This window comes from Micromys minutus (genome assembly GCF_963924665.1).
Source record: "Micromys minutus genome assembly, chromosome: 27".
In the NCBI taxonomy this organism is placed as follows: Eukaryota; Metazoa; Chordata; class Mammalia; order Rodentia; family Muridae; genus Micromys; species Micromys minutus.
Window position 1 is genome coordinate 33,154,010 of NC_137962.1, and position 25,423 is coordinate 33,179,432.

General features: G+C 50.7%; 1 protein-coding gene across 1 annotated transcript in view; it reads right to left on the minus strand.

Annotated features, from left to right (window-relative positions):
• Positions 1 to 25,423, minus strand: part of GRAMD4 (GRAM domain containing 4) — a 76,393-nt gene that overhangs the window by 12,371 nt on the left and 38,599 nt on the right. The window contains exons 3-5 of the mRNA XM_080939809.1: positions 22,905 to 23,025; positions 5,510 to 5,630; positions 2,227 to 2,300 (exon numbers count right to left, since the gene is read on the minus strand). Coding sequence (XP_080795935.1) covers positions 2,227 to 2,300; positions 5,510 to 5,630; positions 22,905 to 23,025 — 316 coding nt within the window. The remainder of the gene's footprint in view (positions 1 to 2,226; positions 2,301 to 5,509; positions 5,631 to 22,904; positions 23,026 to 25,423) is intronic.

Consider the following 25,423-nt stretch of genomic DNA (forward strand, 5'->3'; position numbering starts at 1 on the left):
ATAATCATGGTGTTTTGTTTCCCCAACCATTTCAAATATATAAAAAGCTATTTAAAAATGTAAACCCAGTCTGGCCATAGTTTGGAGCATTGACAATCCCAATGCTGGGCGAGGAGCCTGATGCAGGAGGATCAGCCTGGGCTACAGAGAGAGACCTTGTCTCATGGAATCAAGAATATAAAAATGAAAACCAGACTGTCTGGGTTCTGGACCCCAGATCTAGGGAACATGGCCACCTGCCTGTAGGAGGCAGTCTTCAGCCGGTCCCGAAGTCCTGAGGCCCTGTTTGACTTAGAGGGTAGGGGATGCTTTCTGCCACACTCAGAGCTAGCTTCTAGGAGGGGAAAGGCCTAAAGCAGTGCTTCATGTTCCAAGGTGTACATCTGAGGTCTAGGGATATCCTGAGGCAGGTAGATGCCTGATAGCTCGCTTCCTTCATTTACCTAGGATATGGCAGAGCCAGGGTTCGGTCCCCCTTCCCTACCACACCCTTCCTGTCTTATAGGGTGACCAAGGCCACAGTGTAAAGAAGGCACAGAGTCCCACACAGTCCACCACACCTGGAGACCATGCAATCAAGATTAGGTTTTGGGTGCTGGAGAGATGGCACGGTGGCTAAGAGTACCAGCTTCCAGAGGATACTGGTTCGATTCCCAGCGCCCACATAGCAGCTTACAGCCATCTGTAACTCCAGTTCCAAGAGATTCTACACCCTTTCCTCTAGCCTCTGTGGGGGCACCAGATACTTATATGGTACACATATGTGACAGCAAAGTACTCGTACGCATAAACTAAAATCTTTTTTTTTTTTTTTTTTTAAGAAATAAAGCCTGACTTTGATGAGAGGACAAGGGGTCCCCAGCCCTGTAGCAGGACCTTCCCCTAATAAATAAAGATTTTAGGGGACCAATCACTGGGTGAGGAGAAGAGAGGAGGCAGGAAAAGGTGACTTATTTTTTGACTGGGAGAGCTTGGAGAAAAATGTAGCAAACAAGACTCCCTGCCACCCCCCCCCCCCCCAGATTAGATGGCAGACCAGCCACGATTTACCACCAGTGATTTAACTTAGAATGGCTACGAATTAGGGTGCTAGTTGCTGTGCCCAGAGATTATGTTACCTGTTGATTCTAAACTAAGTTTGTGTGGTGTACACAGGGCAACTCAGCTGGGTTCCAGAGAGAGAGGTAGAGCAGCTGAGCGTGGGTTTGGGAGAAGTGCAAACCAGCTAGCTGTGCGTGTGTGTGAATTTGGATGTGTGGGGTTGGCGTGGCAGCAACCCTCTGTGGGAACTTAGCAAGTCAGGTGGAGACATTTCGGAGCTCAGGATCAGAGAGTCTGCCGAGACGAGAATGGGCCAGGCCAGCCAGCCCCGCAGGCAGTTTGTGGTGACTTTATTAGTTAACGCAACACAGCCCTGTGAAGGACCAAGGAGCTGGGTGACCCCACAATTCTCAACCCTCACTATCACCAATCACTAAGGGCCTTGGCCTGGTAATTAAGATTCACAAGCTAAGGGCTCTCCATCTAAGCCTGGGAACTGGCCAGGGATCCTCCGGATGGCCCAAGGAGGCCAACTCCCAGGGGATGCAGCTGCCAGACCTGCACTGGGGCTGTCTGCCAGTGGGGGAAGTGAGGCTGGACCTGGGAGGACCTTGGGAGAGGCCTCCTCTTCTCGGCCTCTTCCTGATGCTGGCAGCCTGGAGCCTATGACCTAAGCCATAGTTTAAGCCAGGCTTACTGGCATAGGGAGGAGCCTTGTGAATGGTCAGATGTTGGACGGTCACTGTCTGTGAGGGTGCAGCCAGGGCCTGTACAGAGGGCAGAGTTCCCTTCTCTGAAGGGCAACTTCAGAAGCTAATGTAGGTGGCAAAATGGATGTAGGTGCTAGGGCAGGAAACAAGGGGACAAGAAAAGGCTTGCTCCATATCTGGGAGGTTAGGGCATTCCTTACTGTGGCTTGCCACAGACCACTCAACACCCACTTGGGATGACCAGTCACGGGGAGCAGATCAGTGAGTCAATGTAGCACAGCCAGTGTGTGCCTTTTGGTGCCTCTCAGGAGGCCTGGCCAAACTAGACAACACGTCACATCTGTGCACGGAAGTGAGGTCACCTTTGGGGTGACTTGAGCCACAGTGAGAGACACTGACCCAGTTTTGATGGTAGGAGATTCCCACATGGGAGAGGCCTGGCTAGGGAGAGAACCATCCCTACCCAGGGGCTTACCTGTGCCTGTGCCGTTGCTGGCCTGGCTCTGTCCCTTTGCTGGTTGCTGAGGCTGTGCTGGCTGCTCCTCTGACCTTAAACAGAACAAAGGCAAAGTTCATGAGTGCAGTGGCCTGCAGCCCCACATAGAAGTGGACTTTGGGGACAGGCGGGATCTGCTGGCTGCTGAAGCCCTGAAGGCCCGGGGGGCTAGGGAGGACAGAGCCCAGCAAGCACAAAGGTGCTTTCCCCATGGGCAAGTGGGCCTCATAAGCAAGAGGCTCACTATTCCTATTCATTTTAACACAGTTGCTTGTTTCATCTTTAAGCTCATGAAAAAAAAAAAAAATAGCTCACTGATGATAACACCATGCACCTCTTCATCCAATACCACATTAGGTCAAAGCTGGGTGATACCCCAATATGGCTATGATAGGTTCCAGCTAGGCCATGCCAGTTATCTTCTGGCTTCCTGCCCCCAGCTCAACTCACGACCATCACCCTCAGTCTCTGCCTTCAGCTGGAGTCTTGACGCTATACCTGTCAGACTCTCGCTGTTACACACTTAACTGCACACCCTGAGGGAGCTATATACACCCCAGTAGCAGCCTGGGTTACATCCCTTGGGAGGCAACTCCATCCGGTTTCTCTGGCCAGCTATGCCCTCCTCTGGAGTGTTCGGATACCAGCCATCTCACTCTGCAATGGCCTGGGCCACACGCACACAGTAGCTGCTCCTGCGGCTTCAGGGTGCAGTGTGAGCACGAATAGGTGTGTATGTGGGCTATAAATGTTGTAGGTTTTATGTGTTAACTTGACACAAGCTAGAGCCATCAGAGAAGAAGGAGCCTCACTTGAGGAAAAATGCCTCCATGAGATCCAGCTGTAAGATATTTTCTCAATTAGTGATCAGTTGGGTAGAGCCCAGCCATCCCTGGGCTGATAGTAAGAAAGCAGGCCGAGTAAGCCATGGGAGCAAGCCAGTAAGAAGCACTCCTTCATAGCCTCTGCACCAGCTCCTGCCTCCTGCCCTGTATGAGTTCCTTTGGTGATGAACAGCAATGTGGAAGTATAAGCCAAATAAACCCTTTCCTCCCCACCTTGCTTTTTAGTCGTGGTGTTTTGTTGTGGCAAGAGAAACCCTAACTAAGACACATGTACATATGTTGTGTGGTATATGGGACTGTGCACTGTGGTATATAGAACTGTGTATTTGAAGTGTCCCTACATGGCCCTTCTCTCCCCACAGTTCACTAACATGATCAGGAACTAGGAAGTCTCCCCCCACTGTCCCAACCCCCAAAATGTCATTTGTTCTAACCCCCTCTACTTTCAGGCTTCCAGAAGGCTCCAGAACTCTTCCCAATCCTCAGAATAAAGCAAGGGAAGAGGCCCCTTGCTTCTCCTGGGACCTTCATTTTCTACTTCCTGGGTCACAACCCAGATTATTCTTTCCTTCCACATCCTAGCTGGACCTCTACATCCTCAGAACTGACTCAGGGCCTGGCAAGCTCACCTACCGAGTAAGAAAGGAGAAAGAGGAGGGCTAGGGCCTTAGGGTGCAGCTGGAGCTAGAAGCTAGGTAATACAAGTGGAGGTTGCTGTACTCCTGCTAGGACCACCAGGGGGAGCCTGGCCTTCTTGGGAAGCTGGGGAGGCAGAATGGAAGAGGGCATCTTGTGCATAATGGAACATATTTTACACTTGAGTCTCTGAAGTCACAGTTTAATCCAGGAGATATTCTAGCTGAGGACCCTTGTTTGGAGAGCACTAGCCTTTAGCCAGGGCTAAAAGGCAAGGCAGGGTCCTTCCTCCCCAAACAGGCCCCATGATGACCCCTACTCCAGAAGACTCTAAACAGACCACAGTGACCTGGGGAGGGAAATCAGGGTAACCTAACAGGTGCCATAGAGCACATGAATTGTCACCAGGAATGTCAGGATAGGGAATAGGCAGCTTCTCTTCCCAAGATCTGAGCTGCTCAGAGCTGGGCATGGTCTCGGTGGGTAACTCTACAGAGGTGGTATATGGTGCATGTGCTGGGTGGGGGTGCTCAGGACCCTGCCTTGAAGCTGCAGAACTGGCCAGGCCTTTGTATAGGCCACAGGGCCTGAGCAGGGGTGAAGTAGCCACTGAGGAAGGGCAAGTATAGGAAAATACAAGGCAGGATAGGAGAGTCAGTATTCTCAGAAGGTCCCAAGAGGCCCAGCTGACTCTCTGGGGCTAAATACCAGGGTTGGGACAGGGCCCATGGGTCAGGGCGCATCTTCTGGTCAAGACTGAAGGGTATAAAGTGTTCGGCTGTCTTGAGGCCCTCTTGGGTCACAGATCTCTACATAGGGCTAGCCGGTGACAGATCACCCATACTAGGGTCCTCACCTCCTGAAAGAAAGACACTTTTCCACACTGTGGCTTGGACAGGCTCAGGCAAGACTTGAGCCTAGGAGTCTGATCTGACCAGCAATATGACTGACTCACTTTGTACCTCTTGAGGGACCAAGTAAGATTTCTCAAGTGGCCGAGTTCCCATCACTCTTAGCCCATGGTCACGCCATGGATCCAAGCTGAGGGTGCAGGAGACCCTCCCTGCCCACTGAGGAGGGCGTAAATGCTGTGATTTAAATGTGGCTTGTCTTTTAAGGGCCCATGACACACAGTTCTTGGTATGATAGTGGAGAGGTTGGGGGACCCCAATATACTCTCAGCCTCTGGCCCTGGCCCAACCAGGCTAGAACAAATGACTCTCAGCAAGTTTGGGACACCCACTTCTGCCTCTGGACTGCCCCAACTGGACTATGTTCCTAGGGAGTATCTTCCTTGTTGGGAATTTTGCCCCTGGAGTATGAGCCACACAGTGCTCACAGCTCAGTCTTGAGTGACAGGCTCCTGTGCGCTCTCATCTGCTTCCCCCTGGGCCTTCTACAGTAGCAGCTCTGAGCAGCTCAGATCTTGGGAAGAGAAGCTGCCTATTCCCAGTCCTGACATTCCTGGTGACAATTCACTGGGCCTGGCAGAAGGGTCTCAGGTCCTGGGAGCAGTTTTGGGAAGGGATTAATGCTGTTCTCTGGGGCCCTCAGCTCTCACCAAAGAGTCATTAAATGTGTTTGACCCTGCCTGTAATCTCTCTCCTATACACTCTCTCACCATGATGCCATATGCCAAGCGTCTCCCACCAGGGCTGAATCAATGCCAGCTCCAAGTTCCTCAAGCTCCAGGACTGTGAGCTAAATAAACCTCTTTTCTTTATAAGTGCCAGCTTCAGGGATATCATTACAGTAGTAAGAAAAGATGAATGCGGGGTCACCTGGCCTTTAGCACCTCCTGCATTTTATGTTCCAGTTCGATCCGGCGCTGCCGCTCCCGATCCAGCTCCTGCCGCAGCATCTCTGAGTTGGTCTCTTCTCGAAGCTTCCGGAGCTCCTCCTCTGTGGACAGGAGAGCCAGATGATCAGCGTTTATGCCCACTGTCCCCTCTGGCAACACTGGCCAACTCAAGAACAGCAGGTAGGTTCCTGATAAGTAAGGGATCAGAGCACGTGAACTTTCTCGGGTTTGCTGAGCGCTCAGCTGACAGTGCATTCTGGTTCCGGTCAGCAGCCTCTCCGAGCCCTCCTCTGGGGAATACGCTGGGGGAAGGGACTCTTCATTGGGGCTCCTCTTACATTGGGGCAAACCATGGGTATGAAGGCTTTCCCTGGGCTCAATAAAAGTGCCAAAGTCCTTTACCCAAGTCAACACCACACAGGACACTGTGGGGCACACGCCACCATTTGATTCAGTCAACACGATTGGGACAGAAAGGCTAAAAGGTTCCAGATGCCAGCAGCGGGATAGAAGCAAACCAGCCCTCAGGCCACTTCAATACAGGGGAACTTGGGGCTAGTAAGAAGTCTGAGAACCAGGTGTGGTACCTCTGGAAAGACCCTCATGAAAGTCAGATCAGGGTTGAGCCCTGGATGAAACTAAGGAGCCAGACTGCGGATGGCTGGGGGAGAGGGCGCCACGCAGAAAACCTGGCAGCTTGGAGGGTAGAGGAAGCCAGGAGCGGACTGAGGAGGGCAGTGGCCTAAAACTGCAGGTATCAAAGCGTAAGGTCAAAGTCACTGCAACTGCCCTTTGTTCTGAGAGCACTCACACATGTCACAGCCCTGCCACAACATGACGTGTGTCCCCTTCCACCATACTGATATGAGAAGAGGGGTCCTAGCTAGCACCCCTTTATCTCCCTTCTATCACACTCAGCATCATGAAGCACAATGCAGCCAGGATTTGGGCGGGGGAGGGCCCACAACACAATGCTTTTTTTGTGCTCAGTTCCCCCATGGTCCCCACAGATAGCTAAGGCTGAACCAGGAGGGAGACTTGAAAGACAACCCTCAGCCCTGTCCCGGCCAGTCTTGAACCCAGCAGGAAGGTAACGGGAACAGAAACAGCCCTCTAGGGGCAATGAGGGTAGGGCTCAGGCAGAGAGGAACAGGGTGGCAGATGGTGCAGGCTGGGGGGGTGGGCAGGTCAAAAGAGAAATGAACCATATAGGCTACAAGAGCCTTGGAAGGCTCGCCCACCGTAAATGGGCATGAGCAAATGGGGATGGAAGTAGGAGATGAAGCCAGCAAGACTATCTGGGGATGTCAGTCCAGGCAGTCAGCTGGAACAATAAGGCTTGCTTATAGCTACAGCAGGATCCAGGCCTGCCTGGTAACTAGCACCATGGTAGGCTTCAGTCTGGGAGAGCCCTTTGGACAGGGTCTCTCATGGCGCTGCCAGGCTTACATCCCACCTCGAGCTGAGCTGTCCCTGAGACCCAGCTCTGCCCACTCACAATGGCTCCGCAGGGAACCTCCTCAGGGTCCTACCACCTAGGTCACAGGTCGCTAGCTGTTCCACCTCACAGAGCTGCTACCTGTCTCTCAGCACCTTGAGCTGTCCACGAGGAAGGTTCACAGCAAGAGAGATATTAGCAAGGGTCAGGGCAGCTCAAACCTCAGGACACGCCCATCCCCCAACTATTTCCAGAGCCACAGAAAACACAGGGTAAGAAGAGCCCCCTAGACATCATGCCATGGACTCTGCCAGTGCTGACAAGGGACAACCAGGACACGGTGTTCCTATCACCACAGAGGACAGGAATGTCTCACATGGACTTTTAGTCTTCCTGGTAGCATCCTGTGGAAACAGAGTTGGTGCCCACCTAGACCTACCTGGCCTCCATAGGCTAAGACAGGTACAAAGCCATGATAATCTCAGGGCCAAGATTTGGGCATGTCTGTGCACCCTGAGCTTGGCTTCTTGGATAGCAGTAGCCTGTCTGAGTGTGACCTAAGGACTGTCTATGCAGAAGTCCACCACAGTTGTGGCTGGCGTGTGTTGGTGGCTGGTTCAGTTACTGGGTCAACATTAGTTTCAATCACATAGAGCACTCCAGTCCTGGGGTTGGTGAGCTGAGCCCTGGGGACGGAAATCTCTGCAGGAAAAGACAAGCTTTGCCCAGTGCGGTTCCGAGACAAAGGAACTAGGCAAAGTTATTTTCTACAGCCTTTGAGCAGGGCCATGTGGCTAGCTAGATTCCCAGGGAGAGGCAGCTGCTCCATGCCAGTGGGCAAAGTGAGGTCACGGTAGCCTGGAACCTTTCTGGAGTGGATGGGAACTTCTCAGGGTGAATCTGGCTTCCTTTCCTGTCTTAGTCACCTCACCAAACATGGATGTATTATACAGCACTGCCAGGGTCCTAGACTTCAAGCATACTAGGATTCCTGGGGACACTGACCCAGAGGGATCAGGGTGTTAAGAGTCTTGCCCATGACAACTGTTGCCCACACTCCTCCTGCCAGGAAGTCCAAGCAGAGGCAAGCAGAGGGCCCTGGATTTTTGGGATCCTCAGTCCATGAGCCCTAGAGACCACAGGGTATTTCATTCATCTTATTGCTATGAGGTAAAGGCTGCCTCTAATCCACCAGTGCTGCCTGGCACAGTTGTGAGGCCCAAGCTACACACAGTTTCACTGGTGGACACTTGCCAAGTTCCTATGCCTTAGCCTGTCAAAGTTCCTGGGACACTAACTGGGGAGAATATGTTACCCAGAGCAGATGTCCACATGGGACCTAGAGAGTAGCCTCAAGCAAAGGAAAGGGCTCATTGGATAAGCCTAGATGCTAGCCCTTGCCCTAGTCTGGACCCCTAGTGGGCAGAACACTGTCTATAATGCTGGGGGTGGGGACTGTGTTGCCCCAGGCCTTTCCCTGAGAGGGTCATGGGATGGATGAAAGCTAAGAAGCCCTGGTCCTTTTAACAACATGGAGATAGATGGGCCAGAAGCCTCCTTTCCCAGGACCCAACTCTCAGCCACCTGGCCCATCCTACAGCCTGGGATAGGTATAGTAGAAGAGCTATCGAGGTTTAATGAATCAGCAGGTGAATAGATCAATCACATGACATCCTCCACTAAGATGACCAGTGAGCTTTGTCCCAAAGGTACCCATCTACCTGGCTCAGTCATGTACTAAGGGCACTTAATCAGACATGTGCATAAGGCAGCTGCACGTGTCCAGGTCAAGGACCGGGTGTGGAAATATATATATATTTTTTAAGGGAGTGGGGATACTGGAGAGATGGCTCAGCAGTTTAAAGTACTTACTGCTCTTGTACAGGACCCAGGTTCTGTTCCCAGCATCTATCTCAGATAGCTCACAACCAATTCCAGAGGATACGATGCTCTTTGCCTCTGTGGGCACCTGTACTTGTGTGGTGCACATAAACCCACATGGACACACAAGTACTGTCTTACTCAGGGTTTCTGTTGCTGAGATGAAACACTATGACCAAAAGCAAGTTGGAGAGGGAAGGGTTTACTTGGCTTACATTTCCACATCATAGTTCATCACTGAAGGAAGTCGGAACAGGAACTCAATGGCAGGAACCTGGAGGTAGGAGCCGATGCAGAGGCCATAGAAGGGTGCTACTTACTGGTTTGCTCCCCATGGCTTGCTTAGCCTGCATTCTTACAGAACCCTGAACCACCAGCCCAGAGAGGGCACCACCCACAATGGGCTGGGCCTGCCCACTCTGCATCAAATTAATTACGAAATCGTCCTATACCTGGATCTTATGGAGGTATTTTCCCAACTGAGGTTCCTTCCTCTCAGATGACTTTAGCTCGCATCAAGCTGGCATAAAACTACCCAGCATGAGTACATATAAAAATGATACATGAATCTTTAGAAAATTACAATCTCTACACTGGCAACGCTTACACCACGGATAAACAAAGCTAAGAAACCTTACATTGTTGGAATTGCTAGAGGGAGACTGGAGGAGGAGGGCTGAGGGATCGACTGGGGATCGGATATTTTCCTGCCTGATCACCTGACCACCCACACCTCCCCACCCCCCATGGCCTCTGGGAACCCAGCCCATGTGAAGATCAAAGCAATTCTTCTCCATCTTTACAGTGCAAGCTGCTTAGCCAGGGACAGGAAATTGGGCTTTCCTTAATTGGCCTCCCTTGAACGTCTGTGCCTTCCTGGTGTCACTATAAGCTCATCACCATGTTCCATTCACGGCCGATGATGATTAGCCAACAGCGGGTAGTGGCACTGCTGATGCAGATATGGGCACAGAGATCCCTTCCCAAGATGAGGAGGGTGCATACGATGTTCTCTCTGGTGTGGAAGGGTATGTATGCAGCCCTCTTGGAGGAGTGCAAGTCTCCCTGACAAATACTTCTAGCCCCTCCCAGGACCCCAAGGGCGGGAAGCTCAGTCCTACAATAGCACAAGTGCCGGTCTTACCTGCCCTCCCCAGCCATTAGGGGCTCAGCTGCAGGGGTAGGTCCACTGCAGCCCTTGCCAATTTAGTGAGTCAGCCTGTCTGTTCCCAGCAGAGCCCCAGAGGCTTCACACCCCCCCCCCTTTTTTTTTCTGGTGGCGGGGAGAGCTGAGCGTGTAAAAATCCAGTGGGATTTCTGAGCCTTTCTTTCCGTGAACTTGTTCTCCCTCAGCTAATGGCTCCCGGCAAAGGCCCTCTGTCTGCAACTGAAATGATGAGCCAGCTTCCATAATGTGGGCCAGCTTCCATCCCGCGGTGACACATTTAGGTCAGGTGCAGCACAGAGCCGGGGCCCTGCCGGTCCACAGAACAAAAGCGATACAAGCCCCAGTCATCGGTTTCTCCTCCCTGAGAGGAGCAGGAGGGAAAGGCTGACTGCCTGCCAAGCAGAAAGCGCTGAGCTGGCCGCCTGGAAGGCCATACTTGCCCAGCCTCCTCATGGCATGAGGCCCATGGCAGCCCCCTTCCATTCCCAGTGTCTCTGTCTTGAGATCCAACTGTGGCCCATTAGCAGTCCTAGCTTCCTGTCCCAGAACTTTGGATCCCCCATACTGTACCTGTCACTGCTATGACTTGGGGAGCGGGGTTACCTCAGTCTCTAATATAACCCCCACTCTTCACAGAGGCAGATGACGCTGGACCCACCCATGACATACCATGGGGATATGTTGCCCCCTGGTCCCTCAGTCAGGGGGCAAAACTCTCCCAAGCCATCCCCTTGAACATTGGCTTCTTGTGGCTGCTAATATTACATTCTGACTTAGTACAATAGACACTGTCTCGTGGTTTTAAAGGTTAGGAGGTCAAACAGGTGTTCTGGGCTTTGACAGAATGAAGGTGTCAATGGGCCAGTTTTATTTGGAGGCTGGTGGGAAGACTGGGTATGCTGCCTCCTTTCCAGCATCCAGAGGAACGTGCTCTGCTTGGCTGGTGATTCCCAAAGGGCAATGACCTCATGCGGACCCACCTCCATCCTTCCCAACTCCACCTGACCCACCAGCCTCCTCCTTGAGACTGCTTTGCACCCATAGATAATCTTGGATATTTTTACTTCAGGCTGACAACCCTGTCATGTCTGCCAAGGAAGGATCATCACATTCATACATTCCAGGGATTATGAGGGGAACGCTCTTGGGGAAATCGAGATTCTACCTACCATATTACCAGACAGGGCAAAGGAGCCCCCAATAGACAAAGGTTCACAGAGGACTTTCCAGCCTCATGGCCCCCTGAACATCACAAAACAAGAAGCCCTTCTCTGATGGGCATACTGGCCTTAGTGGGTACAGGGACCTCCCGACCCAGCTGGAAGGGTCCCCCCTCCCACCTCACTCTCTTGCCATCTCTAATTATGTCCCCCAACACAGAAGCAGGACTCCCCAGCAACCCACTGAGGCAGCCCAAGCAATGAATGTTTACATAGACTTTCTCAAGGAACCAATGAACAGCACATTGCCAGAGGCAATAGGTGTGCCATCCTAGAATATGCTCACGTAACCCTGAGCTGCACAGAAGACACCTGCTCTCCCGTGCCCTCTGTCTGAGGACAGAGACAGATTCAAGCTCAGGGCCCGTACTGAGATCTCAGTCAAGTGAGGAAACCCTCCGAAGCCTGTACTTAAGTCACGCAAGAGGATTTGGGCAAAAGCCATATCCTGGCACTTTAGAGCTTAGAGTCAATGCTCCACGGCTATGAGACTATGTACCACATACCGCTGATGGTGTGGCGCAGCTCCTAGACCAGCTTTTGTACATGGCCCAGTGCTGGCCATAGCTGACTCCAGGCATACAGCTAGCATGGTTACACAGTAGGGATGGCCTCAAAGTCTGCAGAAAGAAACTGCAAAGTCCCCAGGATTTCGATATCGAACTCAAGAGATCCATATCGAAAATTTAGAAGCTCCGTTCTAGGCTTCTGCTCACACAACACCCATGTTGTCACCTTCAATTATTTGTTTTAAGCAGACCGGGAAGACAAGCAAGATGACTCGGGTGTGGCACCAGAGGGAACAAAGACAGTCGCTGAGGGACCAGTTCTACCCCATCCCCACCCCCATAGGAGCTGCTGAGGTAGCAAAATGAAGGCGGAGGAGAGAAAAGGACAGGGGCTACTTCTGTGTCTGGGTATACCTTTACATCTATTCAGGTCTAAAAGTGCCTGGTCACCTGTGAGAGTGACCTTCAGGGACCCTAAGAAGGAAGAGGCTCTGATCCTTACACCCAGCCCCATTTGGAGATTGCCAGGTACCTCCAAAGCAAAGAGGCAAAATGAACTCAAGAGAGGGAGCACCTTCAGGGTACAGTAAAGGGGACCCGGTACAGTAAAAGATTCCTCACAGAACACGCATGACAGAAACTATGAGAGACTAGCACAGCTGGGCCACCTGTCCCCCCCACCCCACCCCACTCCAGGCTCTGGAAGGTAAAGGGCCAGTGATTCATGGACCCTCGACCCCCAAGAAACCCACTCCGCCCTTCTCAGGATGCTGATTCAAGGGGACACGGAGGAGATAATCCAGCCCACAGCCATGGCCTGCTCAGGCTGCGCAGCCTCCATGGCTCCCGGCCCACAGGGGAGGAAAACAACTTCAAAGCTATTTTTAAATTTGCAAAAGCAGATCTCTCAAGCAGGAATCCTTTCGACACAAGATGCAACAGGCCTAGCCAGAGGGGAGGGGGAATCAAGTGATAAGCTTTAAATAAAATTTCTCCCCACTTGGCTGGGGCACGTACACACGGAAGCCACGGGGAGGGGAGAAGAAAGCTGGCTCTGGCCAGGCTGGGCTGCACAACTGGGAGCTGAACAGGTTTTTCCCAGGCCCAGATTCCCTTCCTGTTATCCTTAAGGACCTTTCTAAAAGCCTTGCCCTCCCAACGGACTAGATAGGAGTCACCTCCTGAGTTCAGGGCATCCGTTCACCTTCAGCCCTGGAGAAATGGCATTGTGTTCTGTTTCTCTGGCCACTCCACTCAGGATGGTGCCTTGTCCTGCTTGTATCCCACAGCCTGTGCGCTCCCCTAGAGCTCACTTATCGCCTTGTTAGAATTTGCTCTGCACAGAAGTGGCATTTACAGCATGATGAACTGTCAACACCGAGCCGAGTGTTCCTTCAAAATCAGGTCATGTGCAGCCAACTTCTGGACGCTTAGCATTCTAACACGACGGGCTGCTGCCTGGGCTTGGCATTCTGGGTTTAGGAGGTCAGTTATGGGACTAGGATCCTGAGATTTGTGTGCAAATAAATGAATGAATGAACAAGTAGGAAGGAAGGAAGGAGGGAAGGAAGGAGGGAAGGAAGGAAGGAAGGAAGGAAGGAAGGAAGGAAGGAAGGAAGGAAAAAAGATTCCAGTCAGAACTATTGCCCAGACCCAACATGATCCTTCAGTATGGGACCGGGAGTTGGGGTGGTGTGCTGCTGCCTCTGATGCTCAAGGGCTGGACTCCAAGGCCCTGGCTAGCTCTGGGCTGAGAGATGTGGTTATTCAAAAGTCTCCACCCTCAGGTCTGGGAGGAGAAGGGCAAAGGCTGGAGAGATGACTCCACGGCTAAGACCACTGGCTGTTCTTCCAGAGGACCTAGGTTCAAGTCCCAACAAACTCATAGTGGCTCACAGCCTGTAATTCTAGTTTCATGGATCCAGGGCCCTCTTCAGGCTTCCATGGGCATCAGGGACATATGTGGTTCATGAATATATTGCACATGTAGACAAAAAGCCACACATTTTTAGGGGTCTGCTCTCTCCACTCCATATCTTCTGGACACGTCCCTCCAACCATGCACCAGGAGCCAAATTTTCTCAAAGCACCAAACTTACTGCTAGACAGTTGGTACCTGCTTAATATGGGAAGAGGGGCAGGCAGGAACGCCTTACCACCAGCAAGGTGAGGGGAGTCCCAGAGGTTTGTATTTGGTACATATGCTAAGGAGTAAAGGTTGGTAAGGAGACACTATGCCTGGGACCAAATACCAGATATAAAACAAAGTAGGATGCGGCTGGAGAATGGCTTTGGGTGGTGCCTCGTAAGGCCCCAAAGGATGTGCAGAAAGGCATCCCTGGGTGCCAGGTAGCACTCTGACCATCTATCCATTCATCCCATTATCTATGTGATCATGATCTAGTTAATATAGCCAGCTATCTGCTAAGTCATCCATCCACCCACCCAGATGTGTACTGAGCAGCCTGCAGCTGCCAGGCTCTGGAACCAACCATACAGACGAGGGAGCAGCTGGCTTCTCTCCCTCCCATAAAATCCAGCTGGTAGATGCCAATGTAGGCAGGCCATTTGCTGCCCCCACAGGGCTGTACAACACAGCCTGCATGCCACTGGACAGTGTCTCTGCTACATGAGGCTTCCCACGGGGAACCACTGGGAGCAGCGGAAGAGAGCTGGCCGCTGGCCCAAGTGTCTTCTCTCCCCCACTACAAACACAGGACCTCCAACATGCCTCCCAGAATCAGGGATGTTTCTCTCATGGTCCTGGGAGCTGATACTGTGCCTGTGGGGCAGGTTATGAGTCCACACAGAGGTCACAGAGATGGGATGGTGGCTCCTGCTTGGAACACTCCCGTGACAATCAATTGTCACTGCCCAAGGCATCCTGCCAGGCCAGGGATGTGGAGCCATCAGCATGACACAGCAGATGAACATGTCAACCTCTGACTTCACCATCTCACCGCAATACTACAGGAGGCCTGGCCCTGGGAACAGCACCAGAGCCAGCACCAGGGTATTTGAGTTTTTCCTCCAAATTATGAGCTACAGGCGGGCCAGGGGGTTGGGGGGTGTTAGTGAGTGGGCTCAGCCTCTGTGCTCCAAGAACTTATATCCTCCAAGAACTTATAATGACAAGTCTTAGGGACAAATATTTCATCTTCAATGAAGTCTTCAAGAGTGTATTTTACTGGGCAACAGAAATTATCTAGAAAAGCTTGGTTTAGGGCTCCTCCCTATCCTGGTACCAGGTATAGATCCTGGGGTCTCGCACATGCTAGAAAAACACTCCATCACTAATCCACACCTTCCAGACACAGAAATGAGACCTTGGGCCTAATGCACCAGAGCTTTAATATTTTAGGGGCCAAGTTCATCTTTTTCCTGGAAAAACTCCCAAAGGACCTGTGTCTAGCTTATCTCAGTTTCCTGTCCTTGCCCCTCCCCAGCTTCACAGGAGGGCAGGAGGGACAGAAGCAGACCCTCCCAGGCTCTGTCGCTGGGGTTTATCTTTGAGCTCTACAGCACTTAACTTACAGGAGGAGGCAGAGTTAGGAGGCCAGGCCTCCCAGGTCTAGGTTTGGAGGAGTGGGCACAGGCACGTGTGTCAACAATACAGCTAGCTCAGTCTCTAGCTGGTCTCTGGGCTATCTCAACGCTTCAGAACCCTGGAGGCACTCTGGCGGCTCCTGGCCTTCTGCTTTCCATAGACTAATAGCGAGGCTCAGTCTTGCTCATCTTTGATCGCCTAGATCAATCACCCCAGGCTAACCGGTGTTACAAGGTCCTGTTTTTTTTGTTTTCCCCTGAATCTATATAACCAGAGGAAAGCCCTTCCTGCCTTCTTCAACAAGTCTTCCCACAGAGCAAGAGTCAGACATTGCAGCCCCTCTCCCCCTCGCACGTGTTTAGCATGAAGGGGATGTTTTTAGGAGTGCCAGGGGTTTGGAGCAAACACCTTCTCCCTCTGAGTCGCATGCTTCACTGGCTGCCTCCACTGGGAATCCGCTTACATATCCACTGCATAGGTGTCAGTAGCTGGAGACAAGGTACAATCTCTAGGGGAGTCTCCGCTAGACTGACCAGGGAAGTGCCAGGAGAAGTTACACTGGGGAGATGTCACCTCAGAAGGGCCCTCGACACATACAAAGCTCTACAGCCCAGCAACCATCAACCAGGAGGCTCCTGAGAGGCATGAAGCACTTTCCCCTCCGAAATCCAACCGCACTCCAAGCTGCTTTGTGGGAGAGGCTTCATACATGCTTAACAGTGCTGGTGATCTCACTTTTCAAAGCCTGTATGCAGCAGGCAATCAATAAATGCACGTCCGGTTATAGACACCTTGGAATTGAATGTTTGGGTCCTGAGAGCAGCAATCCAGTGAAATGCACCACTTACACGCTGAACATGGACACTGTTCACTCATTTACGGTCTTTAACAGGCTTAGGTCCCTGCCTCTGGCTGGAACTAAGGCACATTTCAACTGTACCTTCTTCATCCCGTGTCATACCCTTCAATATTTAATCATTGAAGAAAAACTACTGCGCACGTGGGACCATTTCCCTCCTCCATGAAGAATGACAGACTGTTGTCAAAGAGAAAGGGCAGTTGAGAGGGTTGAACTGAATCTGAAAACTAACTACTTAGGTGCCTATGGATGGAGGCAGGTCCAAAACCGCTCAGGATGAGTTGTTAGTGAATAAGGAAACAAGAGCTGGAGGCCTACCTAAGTCTCAAGGCTAGCCTGCAGCTCTCTCCACCCTACACAAGACATTTCCCCTGCTGACTAGGAGGAATAGGAACCACCAGGCCAGCATGTTGTATAGGCTTAGTGACAGCCAGAACATATGTGTGTGTCTTGAGACTCTAACCTTGAATTACCTGTGACGGACGCCATGCTGGGTAGAGGCACAGGCTCCTCTGTGCAAACCCCACCTCGGCCAGGCTTTTCTGCACTTGCTTCCAGTCACTCAGCACCCACTACGATGGAGACATCAAGTCTCGAGTATAAAAATAGGTGCCCCCATCCTCAAGGTACAGGGGGCCCGGGAAGGGCTGCCTATAACCAACAGCCAGTGCAGAAGGCTGGAGACGGTATAGTCAGTCGCCAACAGGCAACTGGTAGATCGGACCACACCCAGTCTGGGGACACAGACAGAAAACAGAGCAGGGGGTATCTCTGGTACCATCCTAGAGTGACTGCCAGAACAGAACACAAGTGTGCATAGAGTGTGCGAGTGCTGACACTTATCTAGAGGGGAAGGTACAACCAAACACAATAGCGAGGATTATTAAGTTAGAAGAAAACTGAGACTCCAGAGGACACTCAAGTTCCCTGACTATCACGCGATCGTGCGGCCAGATAAACCACTCGGTATTATCTTTTTAAAATCTGCTTTTAGAAGGGGTCTCAGTGTGTTGCCTAGGCTGGTGTTGAATTCCAGGGTTCAGGTGATGTCCTGGCTTAGCCTCCCTTCTGCTGAGACCATAGGCTCATGCTCCTGTAAACAGTTTTTCTTGATTGGGTGCTTTTTTCTTCCCCCAGTACTGTGGAAGGGACCCAGGCCCTAGCCTGAACATGCTTGGCAGGCCTTCTGCCACTGAGCTACACCCCCAGTGCAGTAATTTTAGATAGCTACAAGAATTTATTTGACAAGGAGCTCTTGGCACCATGCAGAAAGAGATGAGGTGATTTCCTATGCCTTGTGACCGGCACTGAGGACAGACCATCATGTCTCTGACATTCAGGGCAAAACCCACACGACCTGAGTCTCTCTGTAAAGCAACGGCAAACATCTAGATCCGAGCCCATTCTATAAGCGACCTACCCGCCTGCCTAGAAAAAAAAAAAAAAAAAAAAACGCTTTCTTCAGGAAACAAGCCGAGGAAAGGAGCCCGAAGAGGCAACCTGTGACCAGAACTTCCTTTTGCAAACAAGGACACGTGACAATGGTGAGGCCACAATAAGGTCTCAGACCGAATAATGGCATAGCAGCATTATTGCCTGGTTTTGATAGCTGCACACTGCAGCTAGATAAGAGAATAGCCTTGCTTTTAAGACGCATGGCAAAGAGTATTTGGAACTCAGAAGCACCATGTCTGAAACAGACCATCCGGCAGCTCAGAAGAAATATATAAATAGATAGACAGATGGATGGATGGATGGATAGGTAGGTGGATGAGAGATGGAGGGGTGGGTGGATGGGTGGGCTGGTGGGCAAGAGATGGATGTGGTAGATGGATGTGTGAGTGGGTGAGAGATGAAGAGATACATGGGGGAGGATTAATGGGTAAGCAGGATGTGGATGGATGATGTGTAAAACAGATAGATGGAAGATGGCTGGATGTGTGGGTGGATGGCTACATGGATGAGAAGTGTATGGGAGATAGATAAACAGGTGGATGCACACATGTATATGTAAACCAATAGAAAGCTAGATGGTGGGAAGGGGGGGAGGGATAAAACCCACAGACTATGAGTGTGGCAACATTGTTACGTTTTGAGGAGTAACGCCATGAGAACACGCAGGGCTATTTTTGTAACTTTCTTCTGAGTCTGAAATAAAGTCGAACTAAACTCCAGCCAAACACAGGCAATCTCTATAAACAGGGGTGGGAGAAAAGATGGAAGCAGGGCCTGGAGGCAGAGACAGGAATCAACTGTGCAGGTGGCATTTCAACAAAGAAACTGACGCTTCTGTAGTAAGATGATCCCTTGGGACAGAAGTGGCAGAACCCCACACAGACTGGACTCAGTGGTCCCCAGGCTGGTGGTGGCCCTGGCATTTTAGTTTTTTTTTTTTTTTTTTTTTCTTTTTTCTTTTTTCTTTTTGAGACAGGGTCTCTCTGTGGCCGCTCTGGCTCACTGCCTCCTGCCCCCACCTCCTAAGAACTGGGATGAAAGGTGTGCACTGCCATACCAGGGTGTTTGTGGGGCTTTGTTTTGGTCTTGACAGTGTTTCTTTCCTTCTGTACCCCAGGGTGCCCCCCCTCGATTCTACAGGCCTCCTGCCTCTGCCTCCTCAGCGCTGGGACCATAGGTGTTGACCACCGTGCCCAGCTGGTCCCAAGACTCCCATGGATTATTGTGAGATAAGAAAACTGAGTAAGACTGTTGCTGTCTCTGGGAACCACATTCAGTATGAGTTGAAGACACAGACACAGTTAAGACCCACTGATAATCATAGATACACGGGAGTCCTGGCTGGCTGTTCTTACAGAGTCACCTGTCTGAACTCCTACTGCCCAAGTCCTGGTCATTGTAATGGTCAAGACACGATGACTCCCAGATACAGTGACCATCCTGTAATCCTCAGTGGGTCTCCAAAGATCACTTTCCACGGAAAAGAACCAGGGCTGCCTTGAAAAATGGTCAATTCCAGCACTGGCACAGGAAGTATGTGTAAGTGTGTGGGGGGCAGGGGCCTAAACTATCTTGTCCCACTGTGAAGCCAAGGGATGAGGCATGTGCAACCCAGAGGCAGAAACATGAGCGCACACACTCCATGATCACTCCTTGTGTACTGGAGTTCCTTGTGATTTAAACCACACAGCAGAGCAGGCACCCTCTATTGTCTCAGGTGGAATACTTAAAACTGTGTTACAGAGGGAGGAAGTTTGTGTATTCCACCTTTCCTACGGTTACTGTAATACCTCAAGGCAAAGGGAGCAAAGAGAAATTTGTCTTCAGAAACTTGTTGGCTAATCGGTGGAGCAAGAACTACAAACGAACAAAATCGACCATCTGAAAACTCTGCTGAGATGCCTGCTCTTTGTGACATCAGGGGCAAGCATGCCTCCGGGCAGTGCACTGCAATATCTTTAAAGGGCTGCCTCAAATATCAACCACACCCATCACTGTGGAGGAGGGATGGCAGGCATGGCACTCTATGGGACACTAGCCATTATAATCCATCAGAAGTCCCAGCCTTGGTGAGCTAGCCACCAAAGATTATGGAAGTAATAGAGAGAAAGAGAAAGAAGGCACCAAAAGACGGAGCTGATATGCCAGCCGTTCCCACCCACGGACCCTGTTGAGTATCAATTCAGAGTTGTCAAAAACCTATCAGGGAGATAGATCCCAGCTCCAGTCGGTCTCTGATGCAATCGGGGGAAAGCTGTGTGTTGTTCCATTTCCCATCTTGGTCTCTCAGCTTTTGTCATTAAAACATACTGAGCTATCTACTAAAATATTTACAGATGAAGCGATAACGTGCTGGCTGAGCTTTGCCCAACCACGAGGGGGGAGGAACGAAAGCCAGCCTGGCCTAGAATCCCCTCCTGGAGAGGCAGGCATTGAGTCGACAGGAGCCTCTGACAATTTCTGCTGTTTCTGTGTATATTCAAAATCTCCCATGATTAATGAAAGAAAAATGGCAGGAGAAGCCCACCCACAGTCAGGGTAAATGCCATACCCACCTTAAGAGTTACCAAGGAGGGTAGTGGTGATGTACACCCCAGCATTTGGGAACGCAAAGGAAAGTGGATCTCTAAGTTCAAGGCCAGCCTGGTCTACAAAATGAGTTCCGGGACACCCAGGACTCCACAGAGAAACCCTGTTTCAAAGAACCCCACCCCCTCCCCTGAAAGGAGAGTTACCAAGGAGCAGCATGAGATACCTTTTTGGGCAACACTGAGAAAAGAATTGTGGGGATGATCTTGAGATGACAACAATGTGTCCTGCAGCAGAACAGCCAAGCATGCACTTCAGACATTTTCCTTCATGGTCTAGCAGCCTTAGAGTCCCCCAGCCCCTCATTCCCATGAGTTCTGGCTGGCTCCATGCTGTGCACCTTCAAATTGCTCCACAGTGGGGAGAGTGCTCTGGCAACCCTCCTATACCCTGCCCCTGGCCAGGGCTTGCGCTATAGATTCACAGTGACCAACTCTAGGCAAGCAGAACTGAAGCTCTCTTCCTATAGTTGCTTCCCAGTAGCTAGGGCTCCTACAGAGCATAAGCACTGAGAACATGCATTGGGGGCCACAAGCATTGGCTTTAGAGCTAGCCAGGTTGGCTTAAGACCTTATTACTAGAGGGCTGATATCCAGTATATACAAAGAATTCAAGAAATTAGACTCCAGAGAATCAAACAATTCTATTAAAAAACTGGAGTACAGAGCTAAACAAAGAATTCTCAACTGAGGGATACCAAATGGCTGAGAAGCACCTAAAGAAATGCTCAAGATCCCTAGTCATCAGGGAAATGCAAATCAAAACAACCCTGAGATTCCACCTTACACCAGTCAGAATGGCTAAGATAAAAAAAACTCAGATGGCAGCAGATGTTGGCGAGGATGCGGAGAAAGAGGAACACTTCTCCACTGTTGGTGGGGTTGTAAGCGGGTATAACCACCCTGGAAATCAGTCTGGCAGTTCCTCAGAAAACTGGATATAGTACTACCTGAAGACCCAGCTATACCACTCCTGGGCATATACCCCAGAGAAACTCCAACATATAATAAGGATACATGGTATATAACATATACCATGTTCATAGCAGCTTTATTTATAATAGCCAGAAGCTGGAAAGAACCCAGATGTCCTTCAACAGAGGAATGGATACAGAAAGTGTGGTACATTTACACAATAGAGTACTACTCAGCTATTAAATACAATGACTTCATGAAATTCCTAGGCAAATGGATGGAACTAGAGACTATCATCCTGAGTGAGGTAACCCAGTCACAGAAAAACACACATGGTATGCACTCACTGATAAGTGGATACTAGCCCCAGAAAGCTCTGAATACCCAAGAAACAATTTCACAGACCATATGAAGCTCAAAAAGAAGGAAGGCCAAAATGGGGATGTCTCAGTCCTCTTTAGAAGGGAGACCAAAACACTCATGGGAGGAAGTACAACATCAAGTAGAGGAACAGGGATTGAAGAAAAGATCATTCAGAGGCTGTCTCACCTGGGGATCCACCCCATATGCAGCCATCAAACCCAAACACTATTGCTGATGCCAAGAAGTACTTACTGGCAGGAACCAGATAGAGATGCCTCCTCGGGGGCTCTGCCAGAGTCATACAGATACAGCTGAGCATTCTTGCAGCTAACCATCAGACTGAACACAGGGACCCCAATGAAGGTGCCAAAGAAAGGACTGAAGGAGCTGAAAGGGGTTGCAACCTAATGGGAAGAACAACATTATCAACCAACCAAACCCTCCAAAACTCTCATGGACTAAAACACCAACCATTGAGCAGAGAGAGATCTATGGCTCCAGTTGCATATGTAACTGAAGATAGCAATGTCTGGCATCAATGTGAGAAGAGGCTTTTGGTCCAGAGAGAGCACGTTTTCCCAATGTAGGGGAATGCCAAGGTAATGGGGTGGAGAGGGTGATGGGGAGTGAGTGCACCTTCATGAAGACAAGTGGAGGGGGAGGGGAGATGGGAGCAGGGTGTGGGGAGGAGATAACATTTCAAATGTCAATACAGAGAGCATCTAATAAAATAAAAAGACCGTATTACTACTCTCAGCACACAGTAGGATGACTTGGTCTACTCATGTTTACTCTGTTTACTTATCTGCAAGAGCAGGAGGTTGTGCTAGCCATGAGAAAGACCAAGCAAGAGGTGCTACTGGGTCCAACCTGCAAAAGCTCCCGTTGTGCCAAAAACTACCTCCTCCTTACTCCACAGTCCAGACCTGGCCAGCAGGAGCCAGGAGGGGGATGGCCAGCAAACCGGGTCCCAGTGTCCTCCCACCGGCCTCCGTATGTAACAGCACAAATACTTTCAGATGCCTCTGAGGAGCTCTGAAAGTTCTGAGTTAACTATGCTTGATTCATGACAGTCTTCCCAAATTTCATCAAGGCTCCAGCTGCTTCTTTACCCCGTCTGCAAAGCACAGGCCAGGGCTAGGTTTGGGGGAAGCAACAGGCAAAAGACAGACAAGACGCACGTTCAGAGGGAAAGATCTTGTGGGGACCTCAAAGTCCAAGTTCATATCTTAGTCCAAGCCTTTCCTTGCACGCGCCTAGGTTCACACCTACCTCCACGCATGCGTACGTTCGCATTCGTCTGCCCCCATCCACAGCTGCCCTCAAGGGCCACCTGTTCTATGTCCATAGCATAACATTTCTGGCTCACCCTGACTCAGCTGTGACCCATCCCCCCCTACCCCCCGCCGAAGAAGTACTTCCTCACACTCACGAAGAAAGTGCTTTTCCAGTAAGGCGATTTCCAGATGACCCTTGATCTCATTCAGCCGGTCGAACTCTGTCCTGCTGAAGTCCTGCACACCTGCCGCCATGATGAGGGTCCCTGGACCAGCCTGAAAGGAGAAGACCAAAGTCAGAGGACCACACGGAAGCAGCCTTGCCTGATCCCAGTTGGTTTTAGGAGGCCCCAGAGCCCCAGATCACAAGGGAAGGTATGTTATGGTCAAAATAATGGCCAGAGGATCCCGGCAAGCATTTTCCTGAACATCTGAGACAAGGAAACATGGGCTCTACAACCAGCCTACCCAGTATGGATCTGCTCAGACCTGACAGGAGGTCTTAAGAAATAACACAGAAATCAAAACCCTATGTGAGGGCTGGGAAGATTGTTCCGTGGTTAAGGCACTTGCCACTCGAGAATAAAGACCAAAGTTTGGATCCCTAGAGCATTTACAAACATCAGGTGAGCACAGTAGATACTTGTAATCCCAGCCTCAGAAAGCAGAGACAGGGAATCACTAGAGTAGACAGGCTTTCAATTCTCACTATCGATGAGCTCTGGGTTTGATTGAGAGATCCTGCCTCAGTGGATAAAGCAGAAGCCTAATAGAGCACGATTCCCGACATTGACCTTATGAGACAGTCTCACGATACAGTCCAGACCAGCCTCAAATTCACGATCCTCCTGCCTCAACCTCTTGAGTGCTGGGAAAACCGTGTGTATTGTCACACCCTGCTGGCATTAAGCCTCCTGATGATAACAACACTGACTGTCGAAATACAGATGGAGGAAACCATGGGACTGTCCGGCCAGGAAGTGACCCAACCAGAGCAGTTGACCCTCCTAATGGAAGCCCGAGGGTGTCTATCCCACACTGAATAGATCAAAGGGGGGAAAGTGGCTTCTAAGTGGGGTCTATGAGGAACCAAGATGAGCACATGCCACACCAGATCCTTCCTGTTGGTTCTCCAGAGAGCAAATTCAACTACTGTCCTGCCCCGGAGGCCAAGGACTAGCTCTAGTCACAGCTCCCACAGCCGCTGCCACGGGTGCTGGATACAGCTATGTATCTTGCTGACCACCCAGCACCTCACAGCCTCCCAGGCCAGTGGGAACACACATGGTCATCCCCACAGCTGCACCCTGCTACTGACATGGCAACCTCTCCTAGGCAATAGGACATGTGTGGAAACAAGCCAGCTCTCCATATGTGTACCTTTCAGGGACCACAACCTGGGATGAAGGGGCTGGAAGACCCGAGGCTCTGCACAAAGCCCTCCAATTCATGGATACCGTCTGCATCCCGGCCTGTACTTTCAGCTATGTTTACAGGGACATGGACCAGGTCCGCTGGTACAGTGTCACGTGAAAGCTTGGGTTGGCTGAAGGCTAAGGGGCCCTAGGGTGTCACTCCCCAGCTCAAGACTGACAGATGAAATCCAGCTAAGAGGTACCTGTTCTAGAAGAACTAGGTGCTCACAAGTATCCCAGCACACCAAAAACCCTGTCTAACACAAGAAAACTCCTCAAGACAATATGCACCCCCCACTCTTGCCACCTGTGTTCCAGGTCACATAGCAGATCTCAAGAAAGTTCATGATCAGGTGAGAAGCTAGATGACCTTCAGTCCAGAAACAGCAGGCAGACATCTGTCCACAAGTGGCTCAGATCCAGCCAGCCCCAAAACTAAACACAGTGAGCCAGCGACTCCATATATACAGGCAATCGATCCCGCAAGCAAACTCCAACATGGCTGCCTGTCTCCATCCCCTCACCTGTAGATTAGCCCCGAAATGTTAAAGGTGGCTTGGGTAATCAGATGTCTGGTTGTTTCTGAAGGGACCACAGGACTCACACAATCCCAGATGCAAACTTAAGGACATACCATGACCGGTTCATCTCTAAGTCAGCTCTGGTCAGCACCTGCCTCCCAACTTTGCCCCGTCTTGACCTCCTATTACTTCACTACTTGTCTTAGTCGGGGTTTCTATTCCTGCAGACATTATGACCAAGTAGCAAGTTGGGGAGGAAAGGGTTTATTCAGCTTACAAGTTCCATATCGCTGTTCATCACCAAAGGAAGTCAGGACTAGAACTCAAGCAGGTCAGGAAGCAGGAGCTGATGCAGAGACCATGGAGGGATGTTACTTACTGACTTGCTTCCCCTGGCTTGCTCAGCTTGCTTTCTTATAGAACCCAGGTCTACCAGCCCAGGGATGGCACCACCCACAATGGGCTGGGCCCTCCCCCTTGATCACTAGTTGAGAAAATGCCTTACAGCTGGATCTCACGGAGGCATTTCCCCAGCTGAGGCTCCTTTCTCTGTGATTAACTCCAGCTTGTGTCAAGTTGACACAAAACCAGCCAGTACACTACCTAACTGTTTAGTTTAGGTATAAGCATATTTCATAATTCCTCCTCCCTTGGCAGCTCTACTCAGACTGGTTCTAGCATGTGCTTCCCAATTTCTTTGTCTCCAACTCCTTTGGCCCTTCCGTCTAGGCACCTTCT